Raw genomic sequence first — 25534 nt, forward strand, 5'->3', positions numbered from 1 at the left:
AATAAGCAGTGAAAAATAACTCACTTTAGTACTGAGGCGGCTTTATGTGAGAGCAATTTGGGTGCAAGTACAAAATCTGCAGGAATGAGTAAAATTATGCACAATACGTGCAATCCCACGCCAAAATTCAAGCGCTGTAACATCAACGATATTCATCTGGAGAAAATGAAATGAGTGAGCAAGGGTAGGCTGAAAATGAGTATTGGAAGTGTTTCAGATATTTTTCATTTGTATTGGAAAAAAAAAAAAATTAGATGTTTTCAACAACAATACATTGCACTTAGTTTATTATTTCAGAAGACTTTTACAATTGAAAATTGTATGTGTGTGTGTGTATATATATATATATATATATATATATATATATATATATATATATATAAATTCAACCCACGCCACTGCTGAAATCCACCCAGATTTGGCGGGTTGGTGGGTGTTAATGTCAAGCCCTGCCGATAATAACTTACAATATGAGTTGCCGCAGATTTTTTTTTTTTTCTTAATGGAAGCTCATCGGTCAAATGAGCAGTGGGTAAATTATGTTCAAATCAGACAATTTTTATGAGAAAGTGAGTTGGCACAGTGATATAAGCTGTTAATGAGTCTCGTATCTTCTAACGTAGAAAGTGAAGCCCTCGATATTTGGCTCAGAATAAATACCATGAGTGTTTCCAGTAAGCTAAGATGCTTTCCTGTCAATCACATGAATGTATGTAGCTCATTAGATGTGTAAATGATTGCTTCCTAGATTATAGTGAACATGCTTTAGTGCAACGTAAGACTTTTGATCAATGCAAAACTGACGGGTTCTGTAAGGCCATTGACTTGAACTGATTGCACCTCAGTGCCAGTAACTAAATACTGTATATGTGCATACATCACATGTGCAGTTCAAAATGCATTCTGACTGGGTACCTCTCTTCATTATTTGTCACCATGGAAACACAGGGAGACTATTTGTTTGCTGTTTTTATGTCTGTAGAAGAAAAAAAATGACAGCTTCGTTTTGACAACCACACACCATTATCCACATATCACAGATTGCTTGGTACTTTGGGGTAGATCTCAGTTTTAAAAGTCTTATTTTAATTATTGTACTATTTGGCACATATAACTCGCATACTATATGCTCATTGATTAATCTTAATTTCCTTAGTGATAATTCACAGTTTTCTTTAAAAGTGAAAATCTAATTAAGTGCTGGTGTTTTTTACACTTGGCAATCATTTAGAGTTTTTTACTATAATACAAAATGGAAATGTGGGAGATTTTGTCTCTAAAAGAGAGGACTCATCTTGCACGAATGGAAATCTTGCTATCTGGTATATACACACAAGCATGTCGTCACATGCAAATAGACACAAACACATGCACTCGCTTCTTTCTTACCTGCTAAACACACACACACACACACACACACACACATCCACAACAACATAATTGCACATTATGTTACCATACCCAAAAACACATGTACAAAAATCAGTTTGATTATAAAATACCATCCAAATTAAAATGTATGGCATGTGATCTTTGCTGCCATATCAAAATGGCAAGAGAACCAACCGAATGGAGCAGGGATGAGACATGAAATGAAGTCTGAGAAGAGGTAAGCAGAGGTTCAAACCTCTTTAAAGGGGAAGAGAAGGTATATGGGGTGGGTGAGAAAGGGAAGTCACAGCAGAGGGACTACACAGTAGCTTAGCTCAGAGAAGAGAGGGCCTTTGGGTAACAGCCCTGGGACTACACAGTAGTTTAGCTCAGGCGAGAGAAACAGGTTTGCACATCATTCACAAGCCTACACGGTTGTCTCGTTTTTCCAAGGTCCAGTCCTAATGTTACCTGTGGAATCAGAGGTAAGTAGGTAGTCCTCCTGCTGACTACTGTTCCGACTCAGTGTCCCTCTCCGGCTGAGGGTGCCTTTCCTGCCAAGCGTGGCCTGGGAGCACGACAGAGGTGCCCGCGGAGGTGTTATATCCAAGTGCAGCATGGCTTCGTCCTGTTTATCTGCCATTTTTGCGCAACTGTACATCAGCGGACCCATGTCAGGATCCTCCACCTGGCAAGGGCTGACAAACGGTTCAGCTTTAGGGCAGCATATGCTCGAGAACGGGTCTGCTTTGGCACAGCACATGTGTCTGTGGCAGGAGAGCTGACTGTCCAAGTGCCCGCTATGGCAGGAGAGGCTATCGTGAAGGCTGTGCGAGGCCAGACTCTCGAGGTGAGGACTAGGACTGGGGCAGCGTAGCTGGTTGTCCGGATGGGGGCTGTGACAAGAGAGTTGAGTATCCAAGTGCGACGTGTGGCAGGTGAGAGGGTTGTCCAGGTGTACGCTGTGGGGGCTGTCCAAATGGGAGCTGTGCACGCTGCCATCCATGCTGGTGGAGGTCATGTGGTAAGAATAGTCCCTGAGGCAGGGCCGAGGTCGGTTGAAGGAGCGAGTTTTAGACCTGTCTTTTAGGCAGCTTTGCAGGGGAAGGGTTGGCCGGGGCAGTTCATCAGGGAGGGACTGCGGACGGGTCACATTCCCGAGCAAGGAGGAAGGACTGTGAAGTGTGGCGCAGCAGGTGCTCGTGTGGTTTTGGGTGGAAGGCAGAGTACCCAACTTGCAGTGCGGCGATGGGGAGTGGAGGTGCGGGGAGAGCAGAGGTTTTCCCAGGCAGGACGAGTCGACCTGGCAGTGGATTTGGTTCTGCCCGTGGGATGGGGTATGGCTGTGACTTTGGGTGGCGGGGACAGCGTTCCCCGCCGCTTCCCCATTGACTTCCACCTTTGGTTTGTTGGGGCAACAGGCCCACCACCGGTGCCACACGTCATCACGTTTTGCACAGTGCTGAATCAGCAGAAAAAGCCCCAATGTGACTGAAAATGCTCCGTACAGGCAGCTGAAGATCATGTCTAGAAAATGGCCCTGTGATACAGCCAGTGCTCCAAAAACCCAGGTGGCCAGGAAGAGAAAGAGCGTAAAGGCAGTGGCCCTCAGCTGAGCTTTGAAAGAGTGCTCGTTGGCCAACATAGAGGCTGTGATGGCCGTGCAGCCTGTGTGATCACCGTGCTCACCTGGCTCTCCACTGACGGCGTGGCAGTGGCCGATTTCAGCCGCGGCTAGACGCTGCTGCTCTTCGGTCATGGCCTTGAGCTCGTACTTGCGCTCCGGGTGCCGCTTTAGCTGCACGAATGTGCACAGAAAGTAGATGCACATTACCAAGACCAAGAAGGCAGTGGGTCCGTAGAAGCCCCCCAGACTGGGTTCCCAGGCCATCCAACAGCTGCAGCACAGACAGTGACAATGATTTAACTGACAGTGTCGTTACCACCCACATCTAATTACAGACCTCATGGTAATTTGTAGCATTAATCAAGACATCTCCCGGAATCAGTGACATTTGTGATTTTTACTGGCATACAAAAAATGGAGTAAACATATTAAAATTGACAGCTAATTGGGCACTACCAGTAAATATGATACTTACTAAGGAGCGTCATCTCTGCTGCCGTAGTTTTCCAAGCTAACAGCCGCTGTAACGCCCACTATGATTAGGGGTACCCCACCACTGACCAGATAAAACCTGACAAAGAGGTCAAAGAGGTGAAACAGATTTTCATTTTTATAAGGAATTTCATATCTGATGAAAATGATACTTGTCTAGGGATGGCAGTTGTAAAGCATCTAATTTTGGTTCCCTAATGGTTTGTTTTTTTGTCCTTTTTGAGGAAAAATGATTATATATGTTTGATCTATCTATCTATCTATCTACAAACTATACTACTAACTTTCTATTCAGGCCTCCTCAAGCCAACATCAAAGTTTGTTCACAAACTTTACTCCTCTAGTTTAACATCAATAATGAATCATTATTAATTATAAAATCCCTTTTATTTGACTGAACATTAAGATCAAACCACATTCTTAAAAGAAAAAAAATACACACTACTGTTCAAAAGACTGGGGTCAGTAGAATTTTTAAAAAGAAACAAATACTTTCATGCAGAAAGGAATTTCTAGTTAAAATAAACGCTGTTCTTTTGAGTCCTGAATAACAAATGTTTCAGTTTTCACAAAAATATTAAGCAGCACAACTGTGTTCAACATTGATAATAATAAGAAACGTTTCTTGAGCACCAAATCAGCATATTTGAATAATTTCTGAAGGATTATGTGACTAAACACTGGAGTAATGGCTTTGCCATAACAGGAATGCATTTTAAGATTTATTAAAATAGAAAATGGTTATTTTAAATTGTAATAATATATCACAATATTACAGTTTTTATTGTAATTTTGATTTTAAAAAAATGCAGCCTGTGAAAACATTAGAGATATGACATACTAAATACTCCTGAATGTTTTGAAAAATAAACTCAGTTCTTAAAGGTGCTCTAAGCGATGTCACGTGTTTTTAGGCCAAAACATTTTTTGTCACATACAGCAAACATCTCCTCACTATCTGCTAGCTGCCTGTCCCCTGAACACACTGTAAAAAAACACGGTCTCTGTAGTCGCCACCAGCTCCAAAAACGGCAACAAAAACTACCTGGTGCAGCCTGGACCATGAAACATAATAAACATGCTCCAGCCAATAACCGACAAGAATGATTTTAAATGCGCGTTCATGACTGTTTCAGGAAGCACGGAGGGGAGGAGGAGGAGGAGGAGGAGGGAGGGTCTAGCTAGCCTCTGTTTTGTTTGACAACACTTCGAACTTCAACAGGAAGTTACTCCACCCAGGATCGCTTAGAGCACCTTTAACTAGAATTCTCAATCATTAGTCAATTCAAGGGCATTCATTCCCCGTACCTGAAAATGGTGGCTTTAGGGCGTGGTTGTGTGGGAGGGTCCCTGTCCTGAGGTATGGGCGGAGCCTTGGACACCTCCTTGCAGATATTCCTGGCAGTGAAGAGCAGCCAAAGCATGCTAGAGAGGGAGGAGTAGTGCAAGATAATGCCAACCTGTCAACGGACAAGATGAAACATTAAACATTGAAAGCTCACTCACAGAGAGCAGACTGGCACAGAAAACCTAAACAGAAGTGTGTGTGTGTGTAGCCGCCTTGGTGTGTGAGGAAGGATGCACTGAGGGGGAGTTTGAGGTAATCCTCCTCAGACAGTGAGGTCATGCTGTTGTCCTCTTTGCTCCAATGCACTTACTGCATCCAAGAAACCTACCCATCCGTTCATATATGAAATGCATTATGTTTATATGGGGCACTGGATGTAAATTATTATGTGCTGTGAGTATCTGTCATGTTTTTTCAATAAATTGTGTAAATGTATAAAAAAAAAAAAGTGAATGTGAAATTCCCTTTTTGTTTACATTTAGGAAAATGTAAATACTGTCACGTAAATATATTAAATACTTTTTAATATTAAACTAAATATTTATATTATGCAAATGATTCCTAAGCAATGTGAATGGAATGATCTAGCAGGAATGCTTCCAGAAACCAGACAGGTGTACTCAATATGAAGAACACTTTTTCCAAACTCTTAAACAGTTTTCTTTTTCAACATACAGCTTGACACAGCGGTTAAGCACCAAAACACTTCATACAGGTCTCAAAATCAACTCAATCTACCATAAAAGCAGACACTCACACCTAAAACACTTCAGCCTTAAAACACTTAAACCTAGTAGAAGTACAAGACTATTTCAGGCACACTACTGTTCAAAAGTCTTGGAAGATTTTTTTAAATGTTTTTGAAAGAAGTCTCTTATGCTCACCAAGGCTGCGTTTATTTGATTACAAAATAGAGTAAAAACTGTAATATTATGAAATATAACTATTTTAATTAACTGTTTTACTCTATTCAGCAGCCATTATTCCAGTCTTTAGTGTCACACGATCCTTTAGAAATCATTCTATTATGCTGATTTGGTGCTGAAGAAACAAACAGTGCTGGTAGTATTTCTGTGGAAACCATGATAATAAGATTTTTTTGACAAACAGAAAGTCTAAAAGAACAGCATTTATTTGAAATAGAAATCTTTTGTAACATATACTGTAAATGTCTTTACTGTCACTTTTGATCAATTTAATGTATACTTGCTAAATAAAAGTATACATTTATTTAAAAAAAACACTATATAAATGGCAGTGTATCATGTATTTCAGATTTTTTACAATCTAGCACTGGATCATATATGGAATAAACCTCAAATGTTCGACAAATGTTGTAAATGTTTCCTTTAACATTAATCATTATTCATATTTTGTGAAATGGGAACATTTGATCACTGAAATACAACAAAATTTGGCTTGGATAAGCGAATTTTTCTGCATCTGTCATGACTCCTGTTTATCAGACAAAGATGACATGCACTTTATGGCGTGCCCTCCGCATCCTTCCCTCTGATGCCCACCACCTTCTCTTGGCCCATGTCTGCTTCTTTGAGAAGGCAAGAATCTACATTTATCCATAAAATACATCCATACACAATTAGCACGATATGAACACAATGCTAGTCAAATCAGCAACATTTGGCCACAAGTGCTCATCTACATCACACTGTTTGTCCATCTCTGGCTATTCACCTGGGGGGGAAATGCATGGCAGTGTCCCATTCAACTGGCCAAACGTTGGCATATTTCACATCATTTGCTCTCTGTCTTCACCTGGCACAAGTCTTCCTTTGACATCATCCAGCAATGAAACACTACATTTTGTATTGTGTGACTCAATTACAGGTTCCTCCAATCAAACTTCCTCTGTCAGCCATGATTACATACATTACTGATCATGAAATTTAGAATTTAAAGGGTTAGTTCACCCAAAAATGAAAATTCTGTCATTTATTACTCACCCTCATGTCATTCCACAGTCCTTCGTTCATCTTCGGAACACAAATTAAGATATTTTTGAAGAAATCCTTGATTTTTTATCCCCTATAGACAGCAATTTAACCACCATTTTCAAGGTCCAGAAAGGTATTAAAGACATTGTTAAAATGCTGGCTCAGTATTCAACCGCCTTCAGTATTCACATTATGAAGAAAGTGTAAACTGGCATTGTGTCAGTTACTCTTTCGTAAGTTGAATAGGGAAGGTGTAGGATGTAGCGTAAGCTTTTTGAACTTCAAGAGTTTTACACTTTCTTCGTACCTTGAATACGGAAGGCAGTCTAGCGGAAGCTAGATATTTTACTTCATAACTTGTATAAATATGGATATTTTTTTACACAAACGCATCGCTTCGCTTCAGAAGGCCTTTATTAACCCCCTGGAGCTGTGTGGAGTACACTTTTATGATGGATGGGTGTGGGTGGAAGCACTTTCTTTAGCTCATACTCATTGGTCCCATTCACTGCCATTATAAAGCTTGGATGCGTCAGGATATTTATTAATATTTCTCCGATTATGTTAATCAGAAAGAAGAAAGTCATATACACCTAGGATGGCTTGAGGGTGAGTAAAGCTTGGGCTAATTTTCATTTGAAAGTGAACTAATCCTTTAAATTGCTGTCTATGTGTGATAAATAAAAACCTCTCAGATTTCATCAAAAATATCTTAATTTGTGTTCCAACATGAATGATGGATGGATGGATGGATGGATGGATAGATGGATTTTATATATTTAATCAGATTTGATAAATGTACTGATGAACACTTTATTACCCAGAATGCATCATCTGTATTGAATTTCTGTGAATTGCAATCCAATAAATTTCTCTTCCTGTCATTCCCATTCAAATTCAACTCACAACCCTGATATTTTCATGTTTTTTGATACATTTTACAAATTACATTTTTCACATTTTTAATGTGAAAGAGGAGAAATCTGACAGTCATCACCGCCCTGGTGTATATATATACTGTGAACAGGCCGCATCTCAAACGCATATTCATTATGTGTCCAGTCATAAACCTGATGCTTTTAAACCTAGAGCTTTACTGACAGTGAATCAACTGCTGTCATTAAGTAAAATATGTTTAATAAGCAAGCAGCAAACATAATCAAATTAATCTAACTCACTGATTCTGGCTGGAAATGGTCTGTGATGAAGGAATAAGTGCTACACTTTGAAAGGCTATGGCAATCCTAGAGCCCTGGTGCATTAGCCTCTCAACACTGAGCAGCCCTGCCAAACAAAGCCCTCTGTGCCTTAGTAAATGGCGACCATGCTAATTCAGGAGTCAAAGAGGCCATATGCTAGTGACTCTGAGCTGAGAGCCACAGACACAGGGCATGAATAATGTGGTTCACTCAGGCCAAAGAAACAGGGTAGAGAACTGGGAGACTTACCACTTGACAGATCACAGGGTACTTGATCTGGTTGATGCCTCCTGCAAACACCCCAAACGTCATGGCAGTGTGGAAGAGGAAGTTGAGGAGCATGTGCCATCCTTTCCTGCTGATTCGGATTATGCTACAGAGACACACACACTCATATCAGATGAAGAGACAGTTGCGCCATGAGTAATGCATCAACAGCTAACTACTGAAGGGAACAAGTAACTGCCTTTGAAGCACAATGCTATGACTAAAGAATCTTTTTGACCCCGTCTGCAGATTGTCTTAAAGTAGAGTGGCTTACTAAATTTGGCACCAACCCTCTAAGGTTAGAAGTAGTCCCCTCTCCACAGAGCAAGCATTACTCACTGAAAATAACTGTGACAGTCAGGGGTGATGATACTATAAATATTGGCGGTCTGACTCAGGATCACAGCGCCATCGTTGCAGTCTGTCCCAAAAACAATCCCTACTGTGACCTTCCAGTGTTAGTACTGGTGCTACAAATGACCGCTGTATGTTTTCAGTGGAGGAAAGCTTTAGAATATTTTTGACTGAAGCATATGGTTCAACAATACAAAGAGGCACCATGTAAAACGTAACTTTTTGCTAGTAAACTTCATTGCTGAAATTCGGCTGCAGAAATACACAAATATATTATGACTGTACTATTAGTCATTTTTATTTATCAGTACCAGAAGGCCTATAGATATTTATTGGCCAACGTTTATTATTTAACTGTGGATTCATTTCAAACTCATCTCAGCTCCAAATTATCCTTGTTTATTTATCCATTTATAAGTGTAATTATTCATACTGTGTCCTCCATCAAGCCTTTGAGTTTATACACACATTCCACACACAAACACTATTATATAACAACCAAAGTCTTTTTAAGGACAGTCGAGCAAGCATCCCAAAAATCCTACCTCTATTATAAATCTTGTTTTTCTCATTCAAACAATGTTTTCAAAAGTAATATTGATCCATCTGTCATTCTACACACTGTAAAAAAATTCCCTGTTAAATTTATGGTAAAAAACCTGGCAACTGTGGTTGGCAGAAATTCACCGTAAAAAATATATTGTGACAATGTTTCCAGTTTTACAGGATGCCTGTATATTTTACAACTTATAATCATATATTTTGTAAAATTATATAATGTTAATATACCTACTTAACTACTAAACTAAAATCTGCCTTTTTACCTTAAAATGTACTAATAACCACCACAATAATACAGGTGGCACAATAGAAAGCCACATAATGAATCAAAGTTCAGTTCATTGTAAGCCTGTTATAAAACATGCTCAATACTTCATTAGATGGTGCACAGGATCATACATACAATTTTTTTTTTTTACCATAAATTATATGGTAATTCATAGTTTTTACTTGCAGATAATATAAATTTGACAGCTTTTTACAGCAAAATTACATATAATGCGATGTTAAACCATTTAAAGTTTTTCAGCGTATATGGTAAAGGTAACTTACAGTTTTTACTGTTAGTTTGATCAAATTCAGATTTGGTGAGCATAAGAGACTTCTTTCAAAAGATCTTACTGACCCCAACTTTTGAACTGTAGTGTATATGATATAATATCAGCAAGAATTTCACTATCAGTGCATGCTCAACTCTAATTAACTAATCTTTTTTTTTTTTTTCAGATCTATGCTGTATATTATAATTTATGGTGCAGCTTAATTAAAGTACATACCTGTGGTGTACAATGTATGTCATGATAGAAATCAGGAGGCAGAGCAACATCACTGCAGTGCAGGCGTACACCACTGGGTGCAGATAATCCCCTGGATATGGAGGAAAGGACAGCACCCTCTTTAAATCCTGTCAATAAAATCAGAATAAGTGATTACTTTCTTAAAAAGAACATGTCACACGATAAAAATGCAATAGTCTTTATATTGTACATGTGAATCTCCCTAATGGCGGCAGCCTGCTAATTTGTTTCTATATATTAATGAATAAATAATGTTAGTGTTCATCTTTGGTTGCAGACTTTCATCTGACTCTTCATACCATTTTGTTCATGTAGTGCTTGAAAAAGTTAGTCTCTTGGTAATAAAGTGTGTGATGGTACAGATGCACAACATGAATAAAGTTGCTGGATTTAAGAAACTGACCAGTAAAAAAAAGTTATATCTATTTAAATGTGAAATAAGAGGAAGAAAACGGGGGTGAGTGGGAGGGGGAGACTAGAAGAAAGAAAAACAATAGAAGGGGAGAGCGTTGTCCCTGTGAGTCAAAGACTACGCCCCCACACACATCAATCTCTTTCAGCATGTCTATTTTATCACCCAGCCCGAAGATCTCCTTTGTTGTATGCCTGAAGGGCTCCTTCCCCTCTGGAAAGCAGCACCACAGATGTACATGCATGTCTTTAAACTCCAACAGACTGAATACACTCTACGCTCAACATTAAAACAGCCACTTTCCCTTAGTCTCCATCTTTAAATGTGTGAATCATATGCAGACCTCATTCAATACCTCCTTCAATCTTCTCTGGGAGTACAGCCATTTATATTTAGGTCAAGAGAAATCATCAGATGAATGTTATTATCCACAAGATTGCCCATTTCAAAAATAAAAGACAGCCTTTAACTACAGTAGGACATATAAATTTGACCCACGAAGGTAAAAAGCAACGTGCATATTGAAGTTATCATACAATGAAAAGCAAATGTAACCCTAAAATTTACATGTCCTGCATAGTATATGATTTAGCTTCACTGTATTTTTTGCACTTGGACCCATTATGCCCTGTCTCCAAGAGTGCATGTCTGCTTCAATCCAAGGTGAGATCAGCACAATTGCTGCCCATTAATCAGTTTCCCATAAAGCATCACTCAGCGTCACATTATTGATCCTCTGACCTCCGTTCTTCAGCAAGATACCATACCTTTAATGCCCTAAGACATCAAACCACTGTTGTACTGAAAGTTAATGCTGATTAGTATCAAGTCCTTTAGTGCCCCAAAGCATTTGAGAGAAAGTCATTTCAAACAGTGTGCCCACAAAACATTTATCAAGGCTTTGGGGTACGCTATAGTCATTTCTCTATACGCTATAGAATTTTCTCTAAATAAAGATTTAATCAGTGTCAACTCAATACAGGAAAATCTAGGAATTTCACTGAATGCCTGCATAATATAGGCTTTATTAGTAAAAGCAGTGTTTGTCACCCTTTTAAGATATTTATTTGATATCAGTAGAGCCAGCCAAAGTTCTTGTTGGCACACCAAAGATTTGCTTTAAAGAATTCTCAAAATATCAAGTCAAATTACAATCTGCCATTAGGATTGGGTAAAAATAAACTCCATCTGATGTCATCGGTGATTAGACATAGCATAGGCGACACTGCAGCCGCCCTGCATACACACACACTCCATTGCTCATCCACCCATCCATTGCAGCTTGATGAGATTGTGCCCACTCTTCAAGTTCTGTGACCATCCACCCCTTTCACTGTCAATAAACTGTTTTAGTAAGTTTTCCAGGCAAAAGTTGCTTTAAAACTATATACATTACCGTTCGAAAGTTAAAGAAGTATATTACACTCTTTAAAAATAAAGGTTTTTTATTGGCATTTATGGTTTCATAAAGAACCTTTTCATTCCACACAAGGTTCTTTATACTTGAAAAAGGTTCTTCTGATTAAAAAATGAATGTTCTTAACACTAAAAATAAAATTGTTCTTTTAAGAACTGTTCACTGAAAGGTTTTTATATTGTATTGCTGTGGAAACTCTCTTTTAGAAGACTGCATTTATTTGATCAAAAATACAGTAAAAAAACAAACAGTAATATTGTGAAATATTAGCACATTTTAAAATAACTTTTTTTCTGAATTATTTAAAATAAAAATAATTTGTAAAATTACAAATTGAAAAGGCACAATATATAAGATTTTTGGATTAAAATATCCAAAAACCATTACAACAATATTATATATTTTGTTGACTTGTGTACTTACATTATGCCAAATGTTTCCAAGAATGGTTAAATCCAGAGAAATAAGCAGTTCTGTTTTGTAGAAACAATGGAAATACCAAAGATGCTTTTTAGATATTATGTTTTATTAGACAGGTGAGCGACTTTTTGGATGGATATATTCATTGACAGAAAATTAATAATGTTATATAGCTCAACACAGTATGTCTTATTGTTTAAATCTAATTTTCTTGATTTACAGCGAATACCATGTTTTACCATGCCTAATATCGATCTAGCTTACTGCAGTGTGCATTAAAGGGTTAGTTCACCCAAAAATTATGTCATTAATGACTCACCCTTATGTCGTTCCAAACCCGTAAGACCTCCGTTCATCTTCGGAACACAGTTTAAGATATTTTAGATTTAGTCTGAGTGCTTTCTGTCCCTCCATTGAAAATGTATGTACGGTATACTGTCCATGTCCAGAAAGGTAAAATAAAGTCGTAGTTTTTGTTATTTTTGGACCAAAATGTATTTTCGATGCTTCAAAAACTTCTAACTAACCCACTGATGTCACATGGACTACTTTAATGATGTTTTTATTACCTTTCTGGACATGGACAGTCTACCGTACATACATTTTCAATGGAGGGACAGAAAGCTCTCGGACTAAATCTAAAATATCTTAAACTGTGTTCTGAAGATGAACGGAGGTCTTACGGGTTTGGAACGACATGAGGGTGAGTCATTAATGACATAATTTTCATTTTTGGGTGAACTAACCCTTTAAGTGTCTCATAGTAGTCGCCGAGAAAATGCAGAGTAGCACTATAACAACTTCCAACACACAAATGTGTCTAATATGATAAAACAGTGCTGCTTTACCCCACATACGCTTGACCGGAAGAAGCGGAGACTGTGGCGTAATAAAAGTTCCGCTGCTCTCTGCTCACACAGCACTCTGCCCTGCTCTGATTTATACTACAGTAACATTAATAATCTCATCCATGAACAAGATTTCTGCCTGAGTACCATCCCGATTCTTTTCCACCGTGAAATCAAGGCGTCATCAAGCTACGGCTTTGTTTTGAATAAGCGACCTCTAGTGGCAAAAAATTACATATTGTGCCTTTAATACATCCTAACTGAATAAAATTATTAAATTATAAAAGCACATTTTAATTGACATGGTAATGTAGATCTATTTCTCTCACTTTCTCTCACGCTCTTTCACTCTCTTTCTCGATACTAATTTCTCCACCAATACCAATAACCAATTATTCAGAATGCTAACTGCCGATGCTGATACCCGTTATTTTATAACTGTAAATGGGTTATTGTCGTTCAGCACGATTCAGCACGAGAGATTTTCTTCACACACAGTATGATTCTGACACATATTTCTGCACTCATTTGATTGACAGTTTATTCACTATAGTTTAAAAAAACGGTAATAAAATATGACAAGATCTCAGAGTTGAGATGTTGTCATATGAGTTGAGTTTTTCTAACTGTGTCAGAAAAAAATAATCTTAATTAGTGTCCAAAGTGAACCACTATTTTTGGTTCCAAATTTTAATCAATTTTACTGGTAGTCCACTGTATGAAGAATTTTTGGGTATAATGTCACAGTTTACTTTATTTTGCTATCCTCACTTACATAAATGAACTATAGTGTCCTGCACCCACTAGTAAAAATATATCAAAAATGTATATATATGTATTGAATCATGTGACTGAACCTGCTAAATTCACTTCTCAATCTAAGGCCAGTTGCATAGCCGCTAACTTAAGACTGTCTTAAAAACTAGTCCAACAAACAGTTAATTAGGTCTAATCCGTATTACTTTTTGAATTCAAATTAGACCAATCTATCCTTTTAACATGACTGACTTAAAAAAAGTTATGACCATTCTTGAAGAAAAAAAAAATAGATGACTAACTTGTAAGACTACTCTAAGCAGTTTATGCAACTGGCCACCGGTCTACTCCAATCAGCAAGCAAGTAGAAAAAAGGTCAGTGTATAAAGAGCGAGTGAGATGTCACTTCAGGTCTCAGCCAACGAGCATGCAGAGAGGAAGAGAATCATTAGAAAACTGTACATGAGTCTGGCTCGTGCATCTGGTTCATCACTGACCAGAGAGAAGGATAATACTTAAAGGGATAGTTCACCCAAAAATGAAAATTATCCCATGATTTACTCACCCTCAAGCCATCCTAGGTGTATATGACCATCTTCTTTCAGACGAACACAATCAGAGATAAAAATATCATGAACAATGCATCCATCCACAATAGAAGTAATCCATACAGATCCAGTGGGTTAAGGCGGGCGTACGCGGTGAGTTTTTTGCTGTCGTACAAGCTTTTTCAAACGCGTGGAAATCATTGATGCTCGTATGGTCGTTTCGTGTGTGATGAATTATGAGCCGAGCAGAGTACCTTACGAGCACTTCCCAACCTCCTGATCATTTTTAAACATGTCGAAAAAGTTCGGGAGCTATCGGTTTGAATTCGTGAATTGTGCGGTTGAACAAGCCAATTTGTCTATCTATCTTAAGTTGACCAATTAGGAACTAAGGAAAATAACAGAAGAAGAATTTGGACCATTGAAAAGGAGGATAAACTCACTGAACTCTGGCAGGAACAGCGAGCGCTGTATGATGTGTCAAGCAGTGTGTACCATGATAGGGTCGTCCGAGAGCTATAGTTATCAGATGAAATGTTACCTATAGCTACAGCTATAGCTAGTTATAGTGTATAACGAGGCTTTTTAATTCTCTCTCTCTCTCTCTGTCTTTCTCACACACACAGACCGACACACACAGATTGCGTCGGAAATCGGCAGGTCGTAAAATCGCGTCGTATGTCACTGCATCTGTACGATTTTCAGATAAACTCACACGTGATGTGTGCGTGGACATATGATCTTCCGAACGTCAGAATTCGCACCATGTACGCCCGCCTTTAATAAAGGCTTTTTTAAAGGCATATTTAAAACTATACATTCAAATATCTAGCTTCCGTTAGGGCTGCACGATTAATCGTACGATTTGAAAAAACCCATTGAAATCGCGCTTAAACGATTTGTCTTAGTGCGATTATGAAATTGCATAGCTGCAATTATTTTTTTATGTGTGGCTTGTCAATGAATTATGGCTCCAAATGCTAATCCATCTGAAAACATCTGAAAGTTTGAATCGCTTATAATGTGCATTTGAAAAAAACAACACGCGTTAAACATCTTTCCAGACATGAGAAGCGTTTATTAACATCTTGTCCAACAAAAGAAAACATTTAATAATGTTTTACTCCAAACTCACTTCATAACAACAGTTGAGCATCCCTCTGTCAGATGAAGTGGCTTCTTACACAGAATATGGCAGTCGTGTGTTTATTAATCATGTTTAATCAATCAAAACGTTTCAATCTTCTGTTTATTCAGCTACAGCGATTGTATAGGATTTCCTGGAATGACGCGTGTTCAGCAAGGCATATTTGCAGTTTCTGCCCGAGAGCGCCCTCTGGCTTTCAGATGGAGAAGCATTTACTACTGATCACAGAGCCGTACAACTCTGACAAGCTACGCATGAAATAATCGCAGCCTTTGCCAAATCACGTGCGATAAATTTGTGATAAATAGTGCAGCCCTAGCTTCCAGCGGACGACCAAACACATACTGCGCAAGTCGACTTGCGCCAAATTAGTAACCCCCTGAAGCGATGTATGACGCAGGATGTAGGAGTAGCATAAGCGTAGATGCCTCTCACGGTTCAAAAAAATAGGGCTGGGCAACAAACTCAAGCTCCTCTTCTCTTATATTGAAATCCTCCGGCATTTCTCTTTAAAAATTATCGTTTTAGACTTCTAATTCGTGACCGGGGTTTTGTTTTGCTCCATCCTCTGCGCTCCAGTCATCGCGTCGGGTCAGGGTTTACTGCAAATCAATGCGTATGGCCTTCTGCCGGAAGCTAGTCCCTGTTTGGACGAGCTTGGAGGGGCAAGGATATTTTTAAATATATCTCCGATTGCATTTGTCTGAAAGAAGATGGTCATACACACCACATCATGGGGTAATTTTCATTTTTGGGTGAACTATCCCTTTAATGTAATGAACTTAAAAGTAGAAACTGATACCATTCTGCGCACTGACCCTCTTTCTTCAAGCAGTTTTCAGAGCACATTTTGGTGGCAGAAGTGTAAATGCAATCACAGTATCACAGACTTGCAAAAAGAAAACTAAATATACTATGTGGATGCTATAACTGATAAAACATGACATCTAAAATCAGTTTTAAAATGTGTGCCATTGAGAGACGAATTGTTGGGAGTTTTGAGAGGGTGAGCATATGAAAACTGACAGATCCAATTCTAAAGCAAATGGAGGCAGTGAAACAATGGGAAAGGACCGGCTGCTGTCACTAAGACACCATGCTTTCTCACTCAGGCTGTGTTTGGATTCAATATGATTAGCGAAATAGCTTCAGCCTATGGCTCTTAAATTGATTAGGGTACATTGTACGTTCAGGGGCCAAAGTGATTGACACTTTTCTCACAGAAGTATGAGGAAAGTGATATTTAATGAGGCACTGAATTGATCGATCAATACAACGCCTTCACAAAGCTGAAACTGTTCACTCTCATAAAACTGTTCATACTAATATGATGTTATAAAAATTGCTGTGACTCCTCCATATGTAGGTCTTTGATGCATCTTGAGCATTAAAAGTGTTCTTGGCTTCTCCTTCTGTGTGCCTCAGTGAGCATGCTTATCTTAGAGACAAAACTTGGTCAATCAGTCTGCTCCAGTGCACAGACTCATCTTTCCAACAGAATATGACGGTTTGGGTTTGTTGCAGGCGTTTACAGATGTATTCATAAACATATACCAACTGTGCACACTCACATTTACACACATGTGTACAAATGTTGCAAACATACATGGCCTAATATATAAAATTCACATGCAGATGCATCCAGAAGGCCCATAGGCTTTCATGCACACATTCACACATATTCTCTCTTTCACACTTGGCACAAAACAAAAAGCAGTAAAACACCCATTATATAACAACCATCTTTGTATTCTTTCTACAAATACTGTTTAATATTCAAGATTTCCCTCCCGTATAAACAACTAAAATAAATTACCATATGAAGTATAATTAAACTAACTTTAGAATGCAATTCAATTGTCATCTGCAATGTTGGTGGTAGGGAACTATGATCTTCACTGTAATCCTTGTGGAAAGTATGCACTTGTGTGCTGTTTAAAAAGGCTGCTCTGCACATCCCTTGCACTTTCATGTCCTCTGTAATCTGAAAAAGCTCTTTTGCAAGGTCTAATGGATAATGTGGAGCTCGGGAGAACATACTTTGTATTTTTACACAGCTCTCTGGAAAACTCGATTCTGATTGGTCACCGCAATATTCAGCAGTCAGATATTTTTATATACGGACAATGCTGCATAACTGACCGCTCATCCAGGATATCGGTTTCCTATTTAACTTGTGTTCTGTCTCTCCACAGTTCGCTAATGAAATAATCAATATTTAATGTTCATTTATTTATGTCTATTAATATTTAAATATCTTCAGGGTGGTCATGACCACCTAATTTATAGAAAACAGTAGAAGCTGGGATATTAATTAGAATAAAAATGTCATACCCATAAGGCACTACATAGAGAAAACCGATTAAACAGAAGCAGCACGGGGAAACTTGCTGCTGATTACATTTAAATGCATTTTTAGATCTATAGACATACATTTAGATAGGGACTGTAGGAAAATGCACTGATATTTGGGCCCAAACTACTTTGTTTCAACATTTATTTATTTAATTAATTAATTAAATAAATAAATAAATAAGCATGCACCCTGTATTGCCTATGATTAGTTTCACTGACCAGACAGAAGGATAATGCTTAACGAACCTAAAAGTTTTAATGACACAGAAGGGGACGGTTCAAAATAACTCAGAATGCATTTACAGAATAGGTCAGCTGTAATATATAAAATTGTGGATCTTAAGAAAAGTATATAAATGAGCCTTGTGATATGAGAGAATAAATATTATTTTTTTTTACCATGAAGTACACCCATGCACCAACATCAACACTCCTGTGATTCGCCGTTTTAAATGGTGGTTTGTTTAAAAAGAATATAATCTCATCTTAATCTTTTCGCCTGCCACCTTGCAATATGTCCCTATTTTCAAAGCAAACCTACGCCCTTGCTGAGATCTATGTTGTTAAAAAATTATTAGATCAAGGCAATTTTTAACACTTGTCATTGACTGTTGGCCTAGTTGGTTCGGGTCTCTGTCCTTGGTGCTTAAAACAGATAAAGCGCTAAAGGCACTCTCCATGGTGCTGCTGTGATCTTGTGTGCTTTTTATACGGTGAAAAAAAAAAAAAAAGCGTTTGCCTGGTTGGTTGATACCAGTGACTTGATTGGCTGGATATCTGAAAAGAGGAAGCGGCGACAGCCGACGTCATACAGCCAATGCAGACGTCATAACGCACACAATTAAAACCTCTATCCACGTCATACAACCACGAGTAGGCTATACTTCGGTACTGGCACAGATAAAAACAGTGTAATCGAAAAACAAAGTAAAATCGCCTTTGCCTCAGGGATAACCAAGGCCACGGACACGCCACAGCCCCTTGTGATGATTAGCTGACAATGACAATTGATATTCATCGCACGCGCTCTCCAGCTTCCAGAGCCACCAGTGCGGTTACCCTCTGACTAAATCCCTTCTACACAATCTCTACCATTTTCAGAGATTCAAAGACAGTGCGTCGACTATACGTAATTGAATAAAGTTAATTTAACAGTGCAGCGATATTGAGCAAGTGTCTGGCACTACAACAAATGGATGCTCTTTCTCTGCCCCTGAGAAAATGCAACGTTAATCTATGATGCGATGCCATTGTGAGGCATCGCTTTAATTTCGTATCACATCGAAGATCAATGTTACTGCCCATGTGAAAAAACTCTCAATTCACCGCTATTACTAAAAAGAGAAACAGTTGGTCATATCACCGAAAGTTTTTTTTTTGTGTGTGTGTGTGTGTGTGTGTGTGTGTGTGTGGATAACATATTAAGAGACAGCAAAGTTTTACCTCGTAACATGAACAGCCCTAAACTGTAACTAAAAATATAAATTAGGTGCTTGGAATCACTCACCATCAGATCCGCAAAGTTAAGGTCCAGCTTTAGTGCAATAGTATCAAGTATCACAGTCGGTTATGATGTGGCCATCTGGCGCGTGGCCCTTGTGCACGCGGAGAGAAACGGCATTCCGACAGGAGCTGAGGGGGGGTCATTCTCCAACAGGAGAGGCTGCAGAACATCCGAGAAAAAGCAAAAAACAAAGCGAACATCAACACGAACCGTTCCTCGTTAGAAGTAGGCTCAGAATTATTGAACTTAAGTAATTTGCGGCGATTTCCTTTAGGCACGTGCGCATTCGCCGTGACGTAAGTCTTTGTAAATATCACTCGTGCAAATGTTAAAGCACAAGCATCCCAGAAAAAGAGCAAGATGACCTCTTCACAACGTAGGCAGGTTTTAAAAATAGTCTTTCTGCTATTTGAGAGCCCTAAGAACGGTTTGACACTCTCGTGTCTCCAAAATCGTAATCCTATGACGAGCAAACAAAGCCAACACCCCTTACCTATACCAAAATGGCACACTCAAGACTTTTATCGGAAAATGTTTTTAAATGAACGTAGGTGCGTGAATTCGTGAGCTACCCTATTTTGTGAATATCAGAACGAGATTGCCAATACTATCTAAAACGTAACGTTTACTGCATCCTTACCTATTTTAAAGAGAGCAACTGGTGTCGTACCCCATCTTTACGTCCCGTTATCTGAAAGGCTTGGCGAGCGTGAGCCCATGTAATACACTCCATCTCTAAGGAAGACAAAAATCAGGTCTTGGGTTGTGAACCGAGAACCGAAGAACCGGTTCCATTTTTCAAACAAAACAGCAGAACCAAATGATTTTCATTTCCGTTAACGGTTCGTGAATCTGCATTGTTCCGCCAATGCAGAAGGAACACCGTGGCGAAATACTCTGACAGGGTTTCCCGTACTACCATGCACAGCAACACCGCCACTGAATCAGCAGGAGACATACTACAGCGCGACCAATGTTTAACGAAAGAGCCGGTTCTTTTAGTGATTCAAAAACATATACCACAAGAGGCTAGTCCGATTCTCGAACAAATGACTCTTATGAGCCGGTTCTTTATACTGAATCAAAACACTTTTGATCATTGTTACTGAAATTGTGACTCACTTGCTGAACCCCAAGGTAATACTTTCCTTATGTCCGACTAGAAATGAACAAAGAACTGTTAGTAGGCTCGTGAGACTGGTGACTTGTTCACATGATGCGTTTGATTGTAATCAGTAATATTTTACAAAAACAAATGAATACATGACAATGTTACCACATGTTTTGTATTCATTTGTCACCTCTAATGACCTATAAAAAAGTAATTTTGAAGTAGGCCTATTCGTAAACATAGCCTACCTTATTTGGATTAATTCTGATTTGGCTATCTGTTTCTGGAATCTGAAAAGATCCATCATTAGCAACAGGCTGCCGATGGCCTTGAATTTGAAATGGAAACAGCTGCTGTTAAAGCAATAATATGAAGGGGAGAAAAGTAAAAAAGTTTCTCCAGAAATATCGTGGGTCGAATTCTTGGTAAATGTATTCTTTCCCCCTTGAAGGCGTCTGATAAGTTTTCACCTTAGCGTAGGATCTACCAATCTGTAGAAGAGAGAATGTGAGTGGAAACTGAATGTCATCGGTCGCGTGAGAGGCGCTGTTGAGAGCGCGCGATTAAAGTTACCCATTGCAGAGGTGGAAATGGTTGTAACCATCTAAGCTCGCGGGCACATCAGCGCTGATTTAAAGAGACAACCTACCAGGTTTTACCCTTCGCAAGCAGCGCGTTTTGTAGAGTCGCATCGGGAGGTTTCACCCCACACTGTTATTGCTTAAAAGCCACACTGAAGTGTGCGTTTCTTAATCATCCTTAAGATTTCTATTTGTGTTTGCCTGCTTAGCCTATATATGTAGACATACAGCCTATGTGTGTGTGTGTAAAAGTGAGAGAGGGTTTTTTCGGAAAAGTTTGCGTTACATAGTAAATTTTGGCACCAGCCGTGCCATGCAAATGACACCATGACTTAATGTCACCATGGAATCAAAATTGACTTTTTATGGAGTATTGCAGTTTTTATTGTAAATTATTTATCCGTGCGCATGATTTTTTTTTTTTTTAATTTAAATCATGTGCCCTCATAATCTTTAATCAAAATAAGTTCCGCTCCCTCTTGCAGAAACAACTCTTCTGATGACGTGTTTTTCGGCTAGTGGGCGGGACAACCTGTCACTCACATGAGATAGCGGCAAGTTCAACATTCAGGTCCTGAAGTAGGCTAAACTCCATTAATTTTCTCCATAGTAAAATTGATTTTTAATGATAACTTACTGTGAGCTGCAAGTTTAATCAATGGTATATGCTTCTGTTGAAGCTGTAAGCCTGCATTATTTCAACTTATTTTTTAAATGACCATGTTTAACAGTGGAGTTTGTGGTGAAAAACTACATTACCCATGATGCTGTACAGAAAATTCCACCAATCAGAGTCGAAACAAGCAAACCTTGCCAAAAGAGCTCTTGAGCTCAGTCTACTCCAAGAGGCAACCTCCCCCTGTTTCTCGTGAAGCCAATACGGAAGTGAATTAAACTGCAATTCACCGACTGGCCGCTAGGGACAGGCTGCAGAAGTGAGCAGAATCTCATTGACCATCATGTTAAATTAGCCAAGTTTACAGCAGAAAAAAACATGTTTACAGTCTGGTTCATATTGTGGTTTTGGTCTATACTGCGAATTTTGCCCTTCGTGACAACTCTGAGGGGGGTGAATTTTTTTTATAGCTCATCTGTTTAAATTATATTAAGCCTTAAAGTTCTGCATAATTAAGGGCGTGGTCACTTGAGTGACAGGTATGCCGCTGCTGTCTGTGAGCCGTCATGTTACCTCAGCAGCGCATTTCAGCCGCTGAATTTGGCATCTCAGTCGTATTTGTGCTTTTTTCTGTATTATTTTATACAATATATGGCTTGCTGCATACTCAAGACAGATGTCAGTCTGTGTACATGTGCTCGCATGCGGAACACACGTTGTTGGATCGTCGTGGCATTGGCTAAAAGTTTTGTTCCTGAGATTTACTACAATGACAATACCAGGAGGATATACAACTCTGACAGCACTGCTTGGATATTATAACTAAAACTGCTGCACTATTTTGAAAAATTATACTTTGGATACGTGCTCATTAGTTTGAGAGAACATTTGAGAGATATACATCTGGTACATATATATATATATTTTTTACCCAAGTGCCACGGATTGGATTCATCTCGCGATCTCTATTTTATTATAAAGGTATGAAATCCCATTTGATTTGTGTTATTTGCACACTCCACACAAATTAATTAGCCTACTGGTGTTGGAGCATCTATAACGTTATCGTAAAAAAATCACCGTAGATTGACAGTAATCCTTTAGTACTTTCTAATGATATTGCTATCTTTATTAATATTTTAGATAGTATCTAAGATAGATAGCTAGGGCGGGCGTGGTTTCAGCAACAAGTCACATGGGCTCCAACTTCGTCCCGCCTCTTTGCCCATTTTCAGTTATCCGTGAGTGACGTGCGGTCACGTGCAGCTAAGATGGCCGCGGCCTCATTTACGTGTCAAAACTGCTATTCAGAACTCTATGGGTGACATCACGGACACTACGTCCATATTTTTTTACAGTCTATGGTCTACTCCCATGAAGCACTGCGAATGACGTAATCAAGTTGGTCTCCCTACACTCAAATACTGAAATATTTTCATGTATATGCATATTTTGCATTGAACTTAAAATATGCTGTTTCCATAGATAATCAACATTTTTAAATGAGTAGTTTTATATTTCTACATCATTTTTAATTTGATAATGTTGTTCACTATGCTTCATGGGATTGTAGTTCTTTTCCTCACTAAAGCTGTTAAGCCATACACAGTCTTGTACTTTTGTATCTTTGTCCAATTTTCAAAAACTTTTTTGCTTCGAAACAAAGTTTGTAATGTTATGATTCACCTCATAGATGGTTGGCTTGGTTCATGGCTTTACGAAGCCTTACAAGCCAACAGTTAACTTTTTTTTTTTCAAATCCCTATGGGAGAAACGCATGGAAAAAATACTGCCGGAACCAACACTGCTGAAAAAAAGGGCCGGCACTGTATAGCAAACTGCAAAAATCCAACAATCTAATCAATTCCCAGTAGACAAAATCCTGCCCTATTTTTTGTTGTTTGAGAAGGCGTTTCACTCGGATATATATCACAATAGGGAAGAAAAGACATGCCGACTTTAATAGTAATAATAATATCCAATATCCCACAAAAACCCACAGTTCACATGTCACCATGCCACCAATAACATGCAAAAACACAATATTAAATACATAAAGTAGCTTTATATAAATAACTCCTATAATCCATAGAAAATAAGCAATAAACATAAGCTTATATGCTTGGGGAGAAAAGTTATTTAGGAATTTACATTCAAATGTGTAGACTTTTCTAATCCACAGTTACACTCATGCAAGTAAAAGCATCTTCCAATTATCTATAAGCTAGGCTTTTATATCTGGTTTAAGGTTAGAAGCAAAATATAGATAGGACTACTACAAAGACATCTATATATAAACCACAGATGTGTTGTTGTTTTTTCCTGATGCGGTAAGTCTGTACCTTTTTTTAAATTCCTCTTCAACTATGACCACCCACTTGTTCTGTACCATGTTAGGTCTCAGTATTGCAATGCCGTGGGGCACACTTCTACCCTGTCACCCACGTCGTTAAATGAAAACAGTCCCCAACTAAACATTTACCTGTTTTATCAGCAGTGGAACAGCTGCTAGCTTTCATGCAATGCCCTCATGATTTTTTTCACAAGTGTTCCTAGTATTTTGTTGTTGTTGTTATTGTTTTCTCTAAGACTCATTATATGCAGTTACACTACAATGGCATTCAATATGGTTATATTAGCATGCTAATTGAAATTTATAAAGCAATTGCCCTAGAGAATGCTGAAAGGTCCCTGATCCAGTCGTTGTTGCGTTAAAAGCACAACTAGCCAAGCGTAATTAAACCCTGTAACTTGGTTTCTATGCCAACAATATCCCTATTGAATGTTTTCAATTTAAGACAAGATGAAATAATTGCTTCTAGGAAAATTCTTGGCAATTCCGATGTATTAGATTGTGCGAATAGATATTAAATAAACTGACCTATCGTTTTTGCCAGACAAGCACACATTCAGATTGGTTAGATAAATGGTAATATCGTCAGTCTGGGTGAATCGAATCTGATTTTATATTCTGAAAGTGCTGTTTATATGAACCCGAAACTTTGCAGTCCGATTCACATTTTTGTTTACATATGCATTATATGTATTCTGAACAAAACTTAAGCACATGAGCAGTGCCCAGTCACCACGTACAGAACAGGAGAAAGTCATCGCAATAATGTCACTGGAGCTACAGTGAGTATAATTGTCATTTTTGCCATGAGGACATCTAAAAAGAAACCTGACATAAATGTCAGAATAGCTTTTATTAGGATAGAAATATTCAATCCGTAAACATAAAGATCACGGTGCTGCGTACATGCACAAGGTATTTTTGAATCCTATTGAGAAAATAGTCAGATTCAAGCATTTACATGCTTAATTTTTCCTGTTGAGCAGATTATTTTAGGTCTACACCATGCCTGCCAATCCAATAGAAATTTAATACAGATCAACTTCAATCAGGGCTGCGTTTCTCAAAGGAATCGTGAGCTAAGTTAATTGTAGAGACCATTGGTGCCAATGGTTCCACGATCTACTTAAGCTTACAATGCTTTTGAGAAACACAGCCCAGATCGATTTAGACATTTACATGAAGGCTTTTCAGTATTATCGAGCCATCAATGCTAATGGATTATTTGGTTGCGTGTAAACGTAGCCATTGATGCATACCAAGCACAATTTATAAATCATTTGTTGACTTTGTTGATGAATGTTTTAAGAACTAATTGCCTTGGCTTAACTTGGCTCATACTGATGGTCTTGACAGTAGGAAATGCAGAAAAGAGTCAGTGCGCATGACAGAATGAACTGTGAAATTATTACATGATTAAATCCAAACTGTTTACTACTCAAGATGTGCAACATCTGCCAGAAAAAAAATCTGTATTTCTTTTAGCATAATGGCT

At 38.5% G+C, this 25534-nt stretch overlaps 1 protein-coding gene across 4 annotated transcripts in view; it reads right to left on the reverse strand.

The window, feature by feature from the left end:
- Positions 1-350: 350 nt before the first annotated feature.
- adgra1a (adhesion G protein-coupled receptor A1a) overlaps positions 351-25534 on the reverse strand; it is a 36861-nt gene continuing 11677 nt past the window's right edge. For 2 of the 4 annotated variants that reach the window (XM_048171417.1, XM_048171418.1), the window contains 5 exons: positions 9951-10078; positions 8242-8365; positions 4799-4950; positions 3474-3569; positions 351-3269 (listed from right to left, as the gene is read on the reverse strand). In XM_048171417.1, the coding sequence (XP_048027374.1) occupies positions 1799-3269; positions 3474-3569; positions 4799-4950; positions 8242-8365; positions 9951-10078 (1971 nt within the window). In that variant the 3' untranslated portion in view covers positions 351-1798. Of the gene's footprint in view, positions 3270-3473; positions 3570-4798; positions 4951-8241; positions 8366-9950; positions 10079-19381; positions 19538-20018; positions 20383-25534 lie in introns of those variants that run through there. The other 2 variants (XM_048171419.1, XM_048171420.1) reach the window with 2 other exon arrangements.

The sequence above is a fragment of the Megalobrama amblycephala genome, linkage group LG20 (assembly GCF_018812025.1).
Source record: "Megalobrama amblycephala isolate DHTTF-2021 linkage group LG20, ASM1881202v1, whole genome shotgun sequence".
NCBI lineage: Eukaryota > Metazoa > Chordata > Actinopteri > Cypriniformes > Xenocyprididae > Megalobrama > Megalobrama amblycephala.